We start from the raw sequence: 16,267 nt of genomic DNA, 5'->3' as shown, positions 1-16,267 counted from the left end.
CATTTATATCACCTTACTGCAAGCTAAAGAGATGTCTTTTGACTGCTTTATAGCATTGGGAGGCATTTAAAGAACATTAGTACTTGAACTATCAAAAGATGATAACTTGGAGCTCAGAAGGTAATTACAGAAAACAGCCCACTTGTGGAAGCAGGAGATGTGGAGGAACAGGGAGCCCTCGCTCCCTGCTGTCTCACAGCTCAGACAGGGAGTGCAGCGTGGTTCAGAGATGGGACAGAGGCAGCAGCACCACACAGACGTGGAGAAGCTGCAGGCAGTGCCACAAGTCCCCCAGCAAGGCTGTGATCCTCCTGCACACCCAGACACCTCCCCATCCAGAAGGTCTGCACTCCCTGGGCAGCTGCAGCACTAAGGCCAGGGAGCAGCCCCAGGTGCACACAGCCAATTCCTCCCTCACCCCCCAGAAGCAGGAAAGCACCATCTCCTTCCACAGCACAACAGCAGAGCTGGCAGGGGACAGCCCCCAGCAGCAGAAGGGACAAACATCCAGGAGCTCCTCCACACACTCTGAATGGGGGGCCCCAAGCCCAGACACCAAGCGCCATGCTTAGAAACTGCTGAAGCAGCACACAGGCAGTTACAAAAAGCCCCTGATTAACCTCCAAGCCTCATTTCACCCAAGAGGGGAAGGACGTCAGCAGTGTTTAATGGCAGGGCAGAAACAGAGGCACGACGCAGGGAGGGATCTCAACCACACACAGCTCCCCGCTGCTGCACCCCTCAAGCCATGAAGGCCCCAAAAGCAAGGGCCGGGGGGCCAGGGAAGTCTCCCACTAGTGCTCTGTGGACATGCCAGAGGGTTGCTGCTAACTCTAGATGCATGGAAATGCAGGTGGGAGCATGGGAGGCCACGGGTGAGGGCACACATTGCACAGCTCAAGGGGGACGCAGGGAAACAGCAGCCAAAGCCAACGAGGTTCCTGCTGCAAGGAGACACCCCAGAGACGTGCCAAGCTCTCCAACTGTGAGCAAGGCTGTCCAAGACACACCAGGATTTTGGGAAATCGTGGGAAATGGGACCACTGTGGCACTGGCTGAGGCAGGAGAGGGGGAGCCCAGGCAGGAGGGGTGCCCCACACCTCAGGCTCAGCACTGTGAGAGGCACTGAGAGGCTCCTCTGAGGGAGGACACATCCAGCACCCCCAGAGCCCCGTGAGCTGCACGCCAGTGCTGTGCTGGCACTGAAACTTCAGGCAACGAGAGGAAGAAACAAAAGCAAAACCAAACATCTTTCAAAATATCCTTTCCCGGTAGCATGCACTGTCATGCAGTTCTTCCAAAGCCATGGTTTATGTGGCTCAGGAGGGCAGTTTCATGCCCTAACTCCTGCATGATGGATTTTACAATTTGTTAAAGAAACTCATCAATCCTCAGCAGTCATTTTTAATGCCCAGAGCCTCCACAAACTCCCGCATTTTGCTGATCCCCCAATTTCAAATCATTTGAAATTGCTGCTACTATTACAGCTCTGCTCCTAAAGCTAAGCATTATGGCACACTCCAGACTTCCAGCTTCGTGTGCTGGTGTAATAAACAGATTAACTGTGATTTATGAACAATAAGTTCTGGTTATTTGAAAGGAAACATTACCTCCCTAGACCAATTCTGACAACCAGAGATCTCTCATTATGCAGACATTATTTCCACCTACCCGTAATCATTGGTTTAGAGCATCGTTTTCGACCTGGTAAATGTATCACCATAGTGTTCCACTACAAACTTTGTGCATCCAAAGCATCTGGCAGAAAGCCCCACCAAAGGCAGAACACCAGCCTGAATTGACCCAGCGAGACAATTCCTATTTTGAATTCAAGTTATTAAAAAAAGATAATATTAAAGCAACAACAAAATTAAAAAGCTTTTGCAGAGAAGGGCCACAGTGGAGCTAAGTGCATCACACAAGGGTCCAGCAAGACTCCAGTTAGCAGAGGACTAATTAGGAAGAGGAATGATAAGATGATACAGAGATCTGTTTCTTGACCTTATTTACTTGTAAAGTCTAATAAGAGTTTTAGTATTCTCTTCCAAGAACTGGATTCATTATTTTGAGTCCACTCTAAAATTTCAGCTTAGTCTTTTACAAGCCCACAAGCAGGAGTTGACATTTTCACATGCACTTTTCACCTGAAGCTACTAAACTAACCACCCCACTCAGGACACTTTCAAGTCCTGCTAAGCATCACTCTATACATTCATTTAGTTAATCACAATCGATTCCTCCTGTTTGGAGAAGCTGAGCAGCCCTGCACAATGCTTAGACAGCCAGGTCCATCCTCACAGCACAGCTGTAACCTGCTGGTCACATCTCCCCTCTGCAGGGCTGGTCCAGCCCCAACACCTTCTGAGTCCCAGCACCGCTCACCTCCACACTCAGTTATTGACTGTCCAAGCCAGAGACCTCTCCCACCTGCCCCACATCACCTCCTCCCTCCCCAACACACCAAGGCAACAATGCTCAAGTCCACTCAAGGCTCTTCCTACTGCCAACACCTGAAAGACCTTCCTGAATCATCAAAACTTACTTGGCTTAAAGAGCCTGGAGCATTCAACTATTCCAAATGATAAGAGACAAGCTCTGCTGGGCAGTGCTGGTACCAGCGGACCCATCTTGGTGATCAATGTGCAAAAGCTCCCACCACACAGCCCAATAATCTCTTCTCTCCTAATTGCTACGTGTATCTTGGATTTACCTGTGCAAGGCATAATTAGTAAAGATAAAATACTTCATATACTTAAACCTCTTTAATAGAATAAAAGAAATCTCAGCTCCCTCACCTTGACTCTAACATAGTAACAGAGGCTCGTGAAAAATGAAAAGCCTTGAAGGATTTGGAATAAGAAACTTGGAGAGACAATCGCTAATCTTTTATCTTCCAGACTTCAAGCAGAATCAAGTTCTTCAAAGAAAACCCAATAAAGCCCAGACATTTTCATCATAACAAAATAAATAATTCAGTCATACTTTAGAGGACTCCAACATTAGGATTGGCTATTTGATATATTTGTGGCTTAGGTGCCTCTAAACTGATTAAAGATAACCTGATAGAAGCTTGCAATGTCAGAACTGCCTTCATGCCTGACAGATATGAATGGACAGTGTAAATAACTATAAATAACCAAAATGGCTGCATTTATGCCTAATGGAGGATTTACAGCCTTCAGAGCTGCCTGGTAGGACTAAGAGTTACAGCTCTGCCTTCATCCTACCACAGCACACAAGGAGAGATCAATCGACATCCTCCCCACAGCAGCTGCTCTGCCAGAACCACCAAGGGCCCTAGGCAGAGGAGAAAAGGAACAGGATTCCCCCATGAATAAGAAAATAAACATGCACAGGCAGGTTTGTTGGCGTTGATTTGTTATGGTCTTCCTAGAAACCAGTGAAACACACATCCCAAAAGCCCCTCCAATCTCTGTAGTTTGCAAGTTTCTCCCACTACAGCTCTTGTTATTTTCCAGCTGCCATCTGCAGAAGGGAAGATGCCACTGCCTTTGAGGGAACAGAGCAGGTCTTCACTTACCCCTCCAGGTCTTCACCAAGGGGGCCTCAACTGCAGTACCCTGGCAATTTTTCATTTTGGGTTACTGCACTCCTAACCTTCCCACCATGCACTACATCCCCAAAGCTGCAGCAGCAGCGCAGCCCCACAGGAGCTATTTGGGAAGTGGATGGAAGCAAATTCTGCACCCACAGCAGCACTGGGGCAGCTCAGTTCAGGGTCAGGAGCAGCCCCATTTTGTGTCTCACGATTTACACCACTGCCAGGGGACTGCAGAGCAGAGCCACTGACACACTCCAGCAGCTCCGTGTTGGCACCACGTGGTGGATGGGACTGGCACCAACAGAAGGGGCTGCAGAGAGGCAGCACCAGATCCTGCTGTTCACTTATTTGAGCAATCACTTAAAATACTGAAAGCAGCTCTCCCCAGCAGCTCTCTGTGCAGAAGCAGCCCCTCACAGCCAGCTCTCCTGTTCCTGCTCTTCTCACTTGATGGAAGGGGAGATCACCAGGAAATCTGACACAAAGAATGGGAGCAGATGCTCCCCCTTCTCTCAGAGGTCCTTCTGTGCTTGTGTCCCCATCTTTCCCCTTTTTCAAGTACCTTTTCCCTTGAACAGAGAACTGGTAGGAACACACCACAAAAGCTGCAAGTGAGAGCTGCTAAAGCTTTAGGTTTCTGTTATCCACAGAGCAATGTGGCCAATATGCAGGGCAAGAAATTAAGTGATCATTCAAAAGCAAATTCCCAAGCTTGGGAAGCAGGAGGAATCAGGCTGATAAACACGCACAGAAGCCAACCCCAGGGAACAGAGTTCTTTAGTGAGGGGAAGGGGAGATAAAGAAGCACACTGGTATTTTCCTGCTCAAGTTTACCTTACACAAAGTTGAGCCATTCAGATTAAATATTTAGGAAATCAGCAGAGTTCATTGAGGAATTGTTTTTTTGTTGCCATTGTTTCAATAGGAAAAGACGAGATGGTGGCAGGGTCAGAAATTCCCCCATTGAAAAAAGCAAAGATCTGATATCAGAAGAAAAAGAGGGGGAAAGCAAACCAAAGGCAAGTTTCTCACTATCCTCTCCAGCAGCTGAGTTGTACTAACCACTCCTTAGTTTGGATGAGAACATTTAGCAATACTAAATGTCACATGACAAAAGACATGAGCAGTTCTGAGGTGATGGGGGTCATCCCAGCTTCAGAGCTGAGAACCCCAACCTGGAGGTACCAGCATGGATACACCAAGGGAAAGCAAAAAAACTGCCCACAAAAATAATCCTGGAGTAAGATTTAACTGCAGTCAAGGCAGCCACAATCCATTTTAACACTGTCAAACACAGCAAGTTTCCAAAAGATTAAATCACTACTTAAATCATCTTCATAATTTTAAAAAATGCCTCTGAGATAAGACCAGGAGCTAATTGTACCATTTAAATTTAGTGAAGGGAGGATTTTTTTGGTTGGGATTTTTCCTTCTTAACTGCAATAAAGAAAAAGCCCAAGGGTCTAAAACTAATAATCTAATAAACTTTGCTAAGTGAACATTGTAACAGATAGGCCTGGATGAGATTTCCTGTAAATGCCAGACAATTTCCCTTGATCTTTATCAGCAGAGATGCTGCTCTAGCTTCAGCAGGAAGAAATTAAATTTGGTGCAAAATAATAACATCTGGGCGAGATTCTGCTTGTCAGACTAGCAGTCCCTTTAGATGCCAGGGTAAAAAAATATTAAAATTAACTCTGAAGGATTTCACATTTGTGTTTTTAATATGAGTGGTTGAGCTGTGTTTCCATACCAACACATTTCCCCTCTCTGGAGAGAGATGCAATTATCCATCCTCTGCACTGGGTCCCCAGACTGGGGGTCTGACCCAAAGCAAGACACACTGGGAGCTCTCTTCCCTGCCAGAGCACAGCTCAGAGTTGGCACTGCTTCCAGCTCTCCCATCCCTGCACTCCCAACTCCCAGAGCCACTGGGAATCTGTCCCCAGGACCTGCAGGAGATGCTCAGGGGCCACTGGGGCTCCTCTTCCCTCCAGCATCCCTCCCCAATAGCTGAGTGCCCTGCACAGCCCTGCCAGGGGCATCCTGCACAATTCCTATAGCTGGAACAGCCTCTGGCATGGCAGCCATCAAAATGCTCTTAAGCAAGCAGCAATCAAAAGATCAACCTATTTAAAAAAGTGTTTTTCTGCAAACTTCCAGGCTAATTTTAAAGATAACAAAAGTAAATTGTGTTCAAAGTCAATGAATCGTCCTTCCAAGTCCAAAACACTTTAGACAAGATAATTAAAGTGAGCTCCTCAATGGTTCCAGCTAGGAATTCCTCCTCTGCAATGGGAGTACAAATGATTTTTAGTCACTTTAGAGCTTTTTTAATAATCAGAAGTGGTAAGAAACTATTCAACTAAATGCTTTTCTTCCCCACCACCAAGAATGGCAATTCCACATGCCAGGGCTTCTCAGAATAACTTCAGCTTCAAAACCCCTGCACAGGTCCCTGGGCCAGGGTGGAAATAATAGTTTTTTTAAAAAAAAGGGGGGGATGATAAAATCTAAGCAAAGGATTCAACTCTCTCTAGAAGTGGCAGGAAGTTCAGAGACAGAGCACCCAACTGGTGTGCACAACCTGCAGATGCACAGGGTGTCATTCCCACACACAATAAAAACTAATGCTGCAGTTTCTGTCAAATGGGAAGGAGGGAGGCACACAGTTTGTATTCCACCCATTATTCACCATTTATTCACCGTTTCTGAAGCTGGTCCACATTTCCAATGCCTAAGAAACCAACCTTTTATTAGTTTTACTCCATTCTGGTTACTAGAATTGGATCTTAATGGTAACTGCATTAAGAATTACTGGGGGGAAAAAAATGTGCTGTTATCTCCTCAGCAATTCATTTGATCTTACACTGAGAAAAACAACACATTAAACTTCATCAGTCAGTTGTGGCCCAGAACAGAGCTCTGCCCTGATCCCACAGGCTTCAGCGGGTCTTGGGTCTTGCTATTAGTGAGGCATAAACAAAAATAAATCAATTCTTCTGCAAAAATATCATCATGAAGGAAAAAACGCTTGGCTGCCCATGACTTCTTTTTTAAATACAGGCAAAAACACCATTAATACAGAATGATGGAACCTCAATAGGACAGCACTCAACAAATAAGCAATCATTTCACTGCACATTAACCATAAGGCCCTAAAAAAATTACTGCAGATTTAAGTGGCACAAACTAGTGTGTATCAACACTAAAAAAAAACCTCTAAAGACGCATTTTACAAAAAAAATCCAAGCAAACAAACAAAACCATCATATTATCATTAGAAAGAGAGCTGCCCCAGACAGCAGAGCACAGGGTCACCAAGCACTCAAATACCCCACGGGGCACCAGGGACCACATTTGGGAACCAGCAGCCTCTGCCACCTTTCCCACAGAGTAACCAACTTTGTTGTGCAGTGGAGAACAATAAAAATACACAGCTGAGGCAGATCTCACCAAGCATTACAGTGAGGTGACAACCAGATCACCTCACTGCAGCCCATGTCTTGGGACTGACAGAGTCAGACAATACTTGCACAGATACTTGAATTCTTAGAAAGGTGTTTTGGTTTTGTTGTTTTGGTTTTTTTTTAATTTGTACCTCAAGAAGTTTAGCCTTCAAATTTCCATTCATTCTTACAGCTGCAGGAATATTTAGGACAAGCCCTGCAGAACAACCATACAACAAACCAGGTTTACTCCTAATCATAAACAAGCATATATAATATCTACAAACACATGAAAACAAGCAAACAGAAAGCTCCCAGCCACTTGCACCTCCAATTGCCCCGTGCTGAGGAAGAGGAGCAGAAATGCTGCCTCCTCCTGCAGGTGACTGCAGCACCCCCAGCACTCACTGTCACATTTTCTGAAAAATCCCTTCACCGGGATTTCTTCTCCTGGGAAGCTGAGAAGCCTCAGAGAAAAATGAAAACAATAATTATCTGACTTGCTCCTCCTGTGTTTTGCTGCTCTGGAATGTGGTCTGGAGATTGTTTGGTGCATGAGAGGTGCATGTTTGATTGGTTTCATGTGAATTTTTTTTACTTAATGATCAATCACCATTCAGCTGTGTCAGACTCAGAAGTCAGCTTTTTATTAGTACCTTGTTAAGCATCCTGATGCATCCTTTCTCTAATCTTTAGCATAGTTTCAGTACAGCATTCTTTAATATAATATAATATAGTAACATATAATAATAAATTAGCCTTCTAAGAACATGGAGTCAGATTCATCAATTCCTCTTTCATCCTGGGGACTCCAAAAGTACCAGAGCTCACCTTGGAAGACAGCAGCATTCTGGATGACCAGGAATTTCAGCTCCATGCTGGCAGACTGCAGCAGCTGCTCCATGTTCAGGCGAGCAGCTGCCTGGTACTTCTCCTCCATCTTCCTCGAGCAGCACGTGGAGCCCTTGGGGATGCAGACCTGCAGATCAGTCCCTGGAGAGGCACAGGAGAAGCAGACAATTCACACGAGGTGGAATTAGGAGAGGAAACCGACTCCAAGCATCACTGTGGCTGCAGTTACTGTTTGGGCAAAGTGATGGCATTTCTGGAATTTGTCCTGAGCAAGCAGCTTGGCCCAAGGAAAGGGTGGATAAGGCAGAGCCCAGATTGCTGAGCAGCAGCCCCTGAGAGCTGTGCCTGCTCCAGTTCCCACACACCCCAAGCACTGATGTGCCAGTGCCAGGCAGAGTGATCCCAGCCTCACCCTGCTGTCCCCTGTGTGCCCACAGCAGTGAGGAGTCAGCGAGGGCTGGAAAGGTGGAGTGGGAGGTGGAAAACAGAGACAGGATGTGAGGCTGTGGATTTACAGTGAATAGAGCAATGTGTGGAGTGCATCAAGGAGGATATGCTTGTGATTTGCATAAAGACTTGAAGTAATTTGGAAGTAACAGTGCTATTTGCCTGCAATTTCTACCCTATTGTATCCCCAGCAACAGCATTAATAGCAGAAGGACACAAATATAATGATTTACTTGGCTTTTTAGCTGACTTTTAAATTGTACAACCAAATGTCCCCATTCCATCCTTCCTTTGCAACAGGCAAAGCACAAGGCCCATGGCTTCACTCGTGACTGTCCCACTGCAGAGGGACAGATCCTGAGGGATGCTCTGAGCACTGCACAAGGCAAGAGCCTCTTCTGCAGCACCTTCACTCATTCAGCAGGACGGGACAGCAGCCAGGGGACAAAGGCCAGAGGGACACCACTTGCTCTAGCATCTCCAGCACTGCTCAGGGATACTAAACCACTTTTTTTTTTTTTTTACATTCCCCAAGCATTTATTCATGGAGAAAGTAGACAACTTCCAGAGAAGTGTTGTTAGCTAAAAACAAAATCTGGGGAAGAAAATGGAAACCTTTCTAGGCTCAGACAAGCAAAGATGAAACAGAAGAGCTGGAAGTAGCAGTAATAAAAGGCCCCATCTTCCATCAACTTTTAAGAGCAAACTGAGGCCCCAAACACACAAGCAGAGCAGCAAGCTCATATCAAAGCAAACAGCTCTCCTCATGCAAAACACATCTAATCTGATGCTGCTCTTAGAAACTCAAACAGCAAAAACCAGCTCCATTAAAAGTGGCTATGCAGGGTCAAAGAGCAGCCAGCACCCACATTTCATTGTCTGCCCCCCAAACTGCATCATGCCCAAAGCAAAACCAGCTCCCTGCTAGGTTCAGCTCTGCCAAGAACGTGGATTGGGAAGCAGTCCCAGGCCAGTGACCAACAGCCCTGACAGAGTGAAGGCTCCTCACACCTCTCACTCTGCCTTCCTGCTTGTTATAGAGGGTTTTTGCTCAGTAAAAGCTACTTTGGTAATTTACATCTTTGCACTGGAAGGATTATGCTTCCTTTCAGGTTCCTGTCTTCTCTCCTTCACAAGAGTCTTTTACCACATCCACTCTCTCCCTAATTACTAGAAAGTGTCAAAAGTCACTTTTGCAAGTGTAGTCTAGAAGAACAGGATTAATATTAATGTCAGTTCAATCGTGTGCCTCCTGAAGAAGAGTCATGCACAGTGCCAAGGGAAAACCAGCTGTCAGGGCTCAGGAGCAGCGACAGCAGAAATCCTCCTCCCTCCAGCCCTATCCCTTCCCTGGCACAGCATGGGAAAAGGAACATGAAACACTTCATCTACAACATGCATTGCATGTGGGGAAAAGGAGATTTAACCAGTGCAGGCCCTGCTGCAAAAAAAAAAAAACCTTGAGCAAAGGGGGAGAGAGGGTCCAAGCCCCATCCTGGCTCCATCACTCCCCACTGCCTCAGTTTCCCCTTTGCAAAGCAGGATGCCCATCAAGCCCTCTGGCACAGAGCCACCACCACCAATGTCTCGAGCTCGAGCCCCAGCGATTCGTGAACTCACCCACTCCAGAGGAGCACAGCGACAGGTATTTCATGCATTGAAAAAATAAAAGGGACCATAAAACCATGTAACAGCAAGATACTGCATTAATGAGAGAAGCAGTTATATAACAGCAAGTTAAAGAGGTTTTTTAAAGTCAAACCCAACTCAATTTACACCACGAAAAGGCTTAGCATGGTCTCTTTAACACTACAGTACGCCCATAAATTTCTTTTTAATACAAAGCTTATTTCCTCCTACATTTATTATATTACGACACATTTCAAATTATAAAATTCCTTCCATGATTAATGGAAATACCAATATAGAAAATCTGAGAGTTGGCAATTAAGAGGTCTCTGCAAGTTAAAGCCAAGGATAGGAAGCAGCAAGGTCATCTACTCACATCCCATCCTTCTTTTTAGCAATTAAGCCAACTTCTCCCCTTAAATGGATCTTTATTTTTGTGCAGTAAAAAGACAGACACATGCTGTATCAGAGCAATCAGAGGAGGAGGAAAAAGCCTGGGAATTAACTCAGCTTCAAATGTTTTACAGAGACAGCCAACTAACAGGGGAAGAAACGTCTCAGTAAACACAACAGGACAACACGGGCAGGGCAGGCTCTTGGAAGGGACCAGGGACGAGCTCCTTCTTGGCACAGTGCTGCTACAGAGGGACAGGGAATGGGGCCCTGACTCCCATCTGCCAGCTCTTTTCTGTGAGTGGCTTTCCCAGATGGCGAGCTGGCTCAAACACTCCATCTCCAAATCCCCCAGGAGCAGTAGTGATGGGAGGTTTCACTGCCAGTCCCCCTGGAGCCACTAACCCACCCTGCTGACCCCAGCCCCAGCAGACACAGATGAAACAGAGACAAAGCTTTTGACCTGCAAATGTATTTGGGGTTTTTACTCATGCCACTGCTCGAAGGAGCCTCTTCTGCACTCAAGCTGCAGCCCCCAGGAGCCCCAAGGGCTGCGCAGGCCACGCGCTCCGGACGCGTGAAGGATGCGGAGACGCGAACGCCTGGGAACGCTCAGCAAGCCCACGGCCCAGACACGAGCAGGAAATGAATTGGGGTGCCACACGTTTCTGACTCCAAAAAAACGCACGGGAAAAGGTCCTGTGAGTCATCAAATCCTACCTCAGCCTCCCAATCCACCCCCTCTCAGCATTTTATCTAACACAAACACCTCCAGCGATACTCCGGCTTGTGAGATAGCAAAGCCCATTCCGCTGCCTAATGGCCCTTTACTGTTAAGACCGTTTTTATCTCCCAACCTACACAACCCTTTTTTCTTAAAGTTTCAAGTCATTACACCTTGTAATGCCAGTCTCAGCCCTTGCAAACAACCTTCTCCTTTTGCTATAAATCACTACAAACTCATTTTCGGAAAGAAAGTGTCCCTCAAATTACTGCAACCGTTTTATTAAATTGCATTTGGATGCTCACATACCAATCCTGGCGAGATTAGCGAGATGATGAGATGCCAAGCACAGCAGCCTGACCCTCTGACACCCAACTCCCACGGCTGAGAAGGCACTGGCTGCAGCCCCTTCCATGGGTGCAGGAGCAGCAGGCACCATCAGAACTGTGCCATTTATGCCATCTTGGGGAACAGCAGTGTAAATGCTCCAGCAATTCCACACAGGCTCCCAGCTGACAGAAATAAACTCTAAAGCTGCACTAATTTCAGCAGCACCCTGCCTCTTCCTCCTCCCGACTGGGAGTTTTTACTGACGGTCGGGGAGCAGTGAATTTAAACCATTACATTTGACTTTGATGTACAATTATTCCCGCAGATAGGTGGTTAGTACAGCAGAAGTGAAAATCATTTCACTGGATTAAATGTCAAAAATAAAAACCCTCAAGACCATCTACGGGCAGTCGTGGACTCCTTCACAAGGCTGAAGGATTTTCCTTTGATTTTAAGCATCCCAGGATAGCTTCAACCCTGTCATCAGATACAGGCAGGCAAGCTGTGCATACTGAGGCACACAAGCCTTCCCACCCAGATCCAATGGCAGCTTAAATCAGATTAACATTCCCCCCAAATTTACCCCAGGCACTGCCAAAATAAGAACCTGTCCCTGCTTAACGCCACATTCCTGCAGCCTCCTCCCCATGTGAGGGGGCTCTGCTACTCCATGCAGTGGCACCTTCGCCTTCTGCAGTCTGGAAGTGTCACAGGAGTTCCTCCCACCCTCTTCACTCACCAATTTGGTACTATTATACCCACAAGAAATATGCTGGTTTGGGTCAATTTTCCTCCTCCAATTGTTTTACAACCAGCATCGTGCTTTAAATAGATAAAAGCAGTGACTCAACATTTAAATATAGTGGATTTCCCCCCAGCTTTTTCAATACTTTTTATTAAGAACCTTTTAAATTATGTGATTAGGGGGTTGTACATCTGTCAGTGCCTTTTAATGCTCAGCATCTAGGGGGAGGAAAAGGAAATGCAACTGTTTAGAACCCAGATTTAATGCTGATCTTTATAAACCTAATTAAAGAGATATAAATTATAAACCAACTCATTCAATAGGTGATTTAAGTTGGAACAGTATGCATAGTACACGGGATATTTATTACTGCTTAATTGTCCTTTATTTTCTATTCCATCTTGTGTTTCACAAGACCATCTGACTCTGGATTCCTCCCCTGGTCTTACAATGTTGGCCAGATGATTCTCATGCAAATCTACCACCCTATAAAAACACATCTTTTAAAAGAAGACATTACAGCGAAAAATAGGTTTTACACAGTAAAAGTTCCCTCCTAAGAAATGTATAAACACTGTCGTCAATGGAGTTAACTTTGGGCACCCACTCCCCACATAGATTTGTTACAGTCACATGCACACATCCCACAGCCATTCCAAAGACCAGGAAGAACACTGTTCAGGATGTTGTTAAAGTTAACCCCTGGGGAAAAAAAATAAAATTAATGATCTCACTATAAAACCACTGCCTGGGGAGGTTACTAAATTTTAGGGTTCTGCTCCTGCTCTCTTAACTATCAAGAGAGCAACTTGCAGGCCTGAAATAATTAAGAACAGAAAACTCAATTATCTAGTAAACTGAGCTTTTAAACCACCGTGCTAAGCTAAATGGAAAGGCTGCACAGGGAGGAGCATCATTAGTCCCACTCAGGAAAAACAGAGTAAAAGAGCAGGAGTACAAAGGGAACCAGCTCATGAGCAAAGGCACATCGAGTTCAGCAGGAAGAAGTGGGATTTTTAATTTTTAAACTGTACATTGGCACACAGCAGCTGCCAAAAAAAAAAGAGAAGAAAGCTTGACATGCTCAGCCAGCCACTTGTAAAGCATTACACCTCAACTCCAAAAGGTTAATCTCCTATTTTCTTAGGGTGAATCCATATTTGCTTCCATCAAAGAAAATGAACAAAAAGCTGGAAATAACACTTGGCTGTGGGAGAAGGAAAACAGACCTACCAGCAGATATTTCTGTCAAGATAAATATTCCTCAGTTTTCCACTGTTCCAGAGCAGAGACATCCATCCCCTGTCCCCATCCTGCCAAGGCACCAGCTCACCCCTTCCCCTCTACCCAAGGCCCCAGCCCAATTACCTGTCACCACCAATACAGAGAAACACAAATGGCAGAGAGGAGAGAAAAACAGAGCTGGAGAAATGGAAATTCAAGCTGCTGTTTATAGATAGGAGAAATTATGCAGAGAAAAGACAAATGGAGGAAGAAAACCAAGACGGGCAACAGAGCAAAATGAGAATTTAGTTATTACTGAGCATGAAGCTACCCCAGCACAAAACCACAGGCTGGCTCAGGAGCTGGCATTCAGTCTCATCTTCATCAAAACCCAGGCAAAGCACTCTCCCATCACCCTGCCTTCCCTCTCTCCAGCACAAGATCTCTGCTCGAGGTCCAGTCGAGATGGTGCCATGAATTACATCCTCCCACCCCTCAGAACAGTCAGCCACAGCTGACAGCAGTTAGGCTTTGCTGTTCCCCACCTCTAAGCAGGCCAGAGCAAGCTCCAGAGTGACAAAACCTGGTCCCCAGACTGCAGGACCAGAGGAGGCCAAGCTTCTCACTGCCTGGTGCATGCCTGCAGCTCTTCCCAGAACATCAATACTGCTCACGAAACAGCGTGACACTTCCCTCACATTTAACAGAATTGCCTTTTTTTGGGTTTTTTTAAAATTAGAAGTGTGGTCTCTGTCTACTTCAGAGCTCTCCTACGGAGCTTGCTGTGCCAATGTCCCTGCAGCCCACGCACGCTGATGCAGTAAAACTGAGCTGTGGGACATTTCTCCTGAGTGTGTTGCAACTCAGCAGCATTTCCACTACTTACTCCTTCAGCAGCAACTGGTCATAACGCAAAATGGGGCTTCCAGAAACAATTGTGTAAAAAAAAAAAAATCCACGTTTTAAATATTAACTCCAGTTTCTTCAGGGTGGTGTGGTCCATTGGGAAAGGTTCTCAGAATTGATTCCATGGTGATTTGTTTTGGAGTTCCCAGCCACTTTTTTTAATTGACAGATGTATGAAAGGAAGAAAAGTAATAAACAGATGCCTGGAAAATAGTCCTTGAGTGATGCTTCCCTATTACAGAGATTTATGCAGCTGCTACTAGGAGAAGCAAGTGCTCTGAAGTGTAATTACCACACAGAGTCATGCAAGATGGGCCAGATCCAAGGTATAAGCAAGCAGTCATTGCTTTAATTATGATCAAGTTTATGTACTTAGGCAAATGTAAAATCCACTTTCAATTTGATGTGTGGGAACTTTATCATCGTAACAAGCTGGAAGCATTCACCTGAAACACCAGCCCTGTTACGAGGTATTGATCCAGCTGCCCACAGGCTCTGCAGAGAGGCAGAGGGCTCCTTACTCCTCCTGGCTAGCAGGAATGCAGATGGGGCTCACAGGGGAGTGAGAATGTAACTGAGGAACCCAGGCAATCTGAACCATGCTGGGAAGGGAAGATACCAGGGCAAAAACACCCACTGCAATCACAGCCAGGCCAGGCTGGAGGATGCTGCTGCTTTCTGGGGAAGGACCGATCACATTGCAGCCCCTCAATACAATGGGAGTCATTCTCCAGGAGCCTGCCCACCCCTCCATCACTCCCTGGAGTGTGTAAAGACATACTCAGCAAAGTTACTTGGGAATCAAAGCAAGAATCTCACTGACTTTCAAAGAAACAACTTCCCTTCCTTCTGACAAACAGAATTTGTCAATTCAGTGGTGATAAGAGCAGCTCTTTCCTGCAACTCTTCATGCAAACATTTCACTGGAAGTATTTCCAGTGCCGCTTCCTTACTGACCAGGAGACTATGGCCATGTGGGACAGAGAGAAAAGAGATGCTGTTCCTGCAGATAGTCTGAAAGGAGCATTAACTATCAAAATTTATATGAGAAAAGAACAAAAGGACAGGTAGGGATAGGAAATGTACGCTCTCACCACGACTTACATCTGAACTCTTCTCATATCTCTCACAGCTCTAGATAAGCTGAGGCATTGCTACAGTCTTGCAGACCAAAAGACTTGGGATTTACAGCAGCCACAACACCTCGCAGTCCCAGCTCTGGGCACCCCACTGCCCCCTCCCTCCCTCCCCTGTGCTGCAGCAGATCACTGCTGAAGGAACTCCTGTGCTTCTGGCCTGTGCGACACCGAACGCAAGAAACGCAACTCAACACATCGTTATTAAAAGCAGCCACCGCTGGCGATGATCTCATTGTACCTCCCCTGCCTGTCACGTTTGCCTGTTATCTCTTCCTTTTCATACTTTGATCACAAGCTTTTCAGGGCAGGCGTTCTCGGCTGCGTATTGAGCCCAACACAGCAGCAGCGAGCTCTCCAGGCAGCTCCGTAACGCGGCCATCAAACGCACCCGATTGTGTACACGCAGCTCCCACCTGGAGCAGCCGACACTCCCGAGCTCCCAAAGAGCTGCAAAGAGCCTTTAAAACGCAAGGAATTCAAGTATTTCGCTTACATTTTAAAACAGCAATGAGGCACGTACACAGAGAGCAGCCTCGCAGGGGGTAGGTGGTGAGGTTTGGTGCGGTGCCACCCCGGCAGCCACCTGTAATGGGAACTGCAGAGCGGAATAACACCGCTCCCAGAGCTCCCGCCGCGCCCTCGCACCCCGCACGGTTCCCGCACGGTTCCCGCACGGCCCGGGCAATGCCGCGCTGCCTCCTCCCAGCCCCATCCTCCGGAGCTGCGGCAGCCGCGGGCTCGGGCCGGGATGAGGGTTTGGCTGCTGTCGGAGCAGCCCTACAGGGCGGGACTGCCTCGGAGCCTGGCACACCGCGGGCAGAGGAAAGCGGCTCTGGCGGACCCGGCACCTGCAGGGACGTGACGGGC

The 16,267-nt window shown here is 46.6% G+C and overlaps 1 protein-coding gene across 1 annotated transcript in view; it reads right to left on the bottom strand.

The window, feature by feature from the left end:
* Nucleotides 1–16,267, bottom strand: part of GPC3 (glypican 3) — a 140,862-nt gene that overhangs the window by 123,843 nt on the left and 752 nt on the right. The window contains exon 2 of the mRNA XM_038123010.1: nucleotides 7,843–8,004. Within this exon, the coding sequence (XP_037978938.1) occupies nucleotides 7,843–8,004 (162 nt within the window). The remainder of the gene's footprint in view (nucleotides 1–7,842; nucleotides 8,005–16,267) is intronic.

This window comes from Motacilla alba, chromosome 4A (assembly GCF_015832195.1).
Source record: "Motacilla alba alba isolate MOTALB_02 chromosome 4A, Motacilla_alba_V1.0_pri, whole genome shotgun sequence".
NCBI classification, from domain to species: Eukaryota; Metazoa; Chordata; class Aves; order Passeriformes; family Motacillidae; genus Motacilla; species Motacilla alba.
Note: the sequence above shows the minus strand (reverse complement) of the source record. Positions and strands in the feature narration are given on the sequence as shown.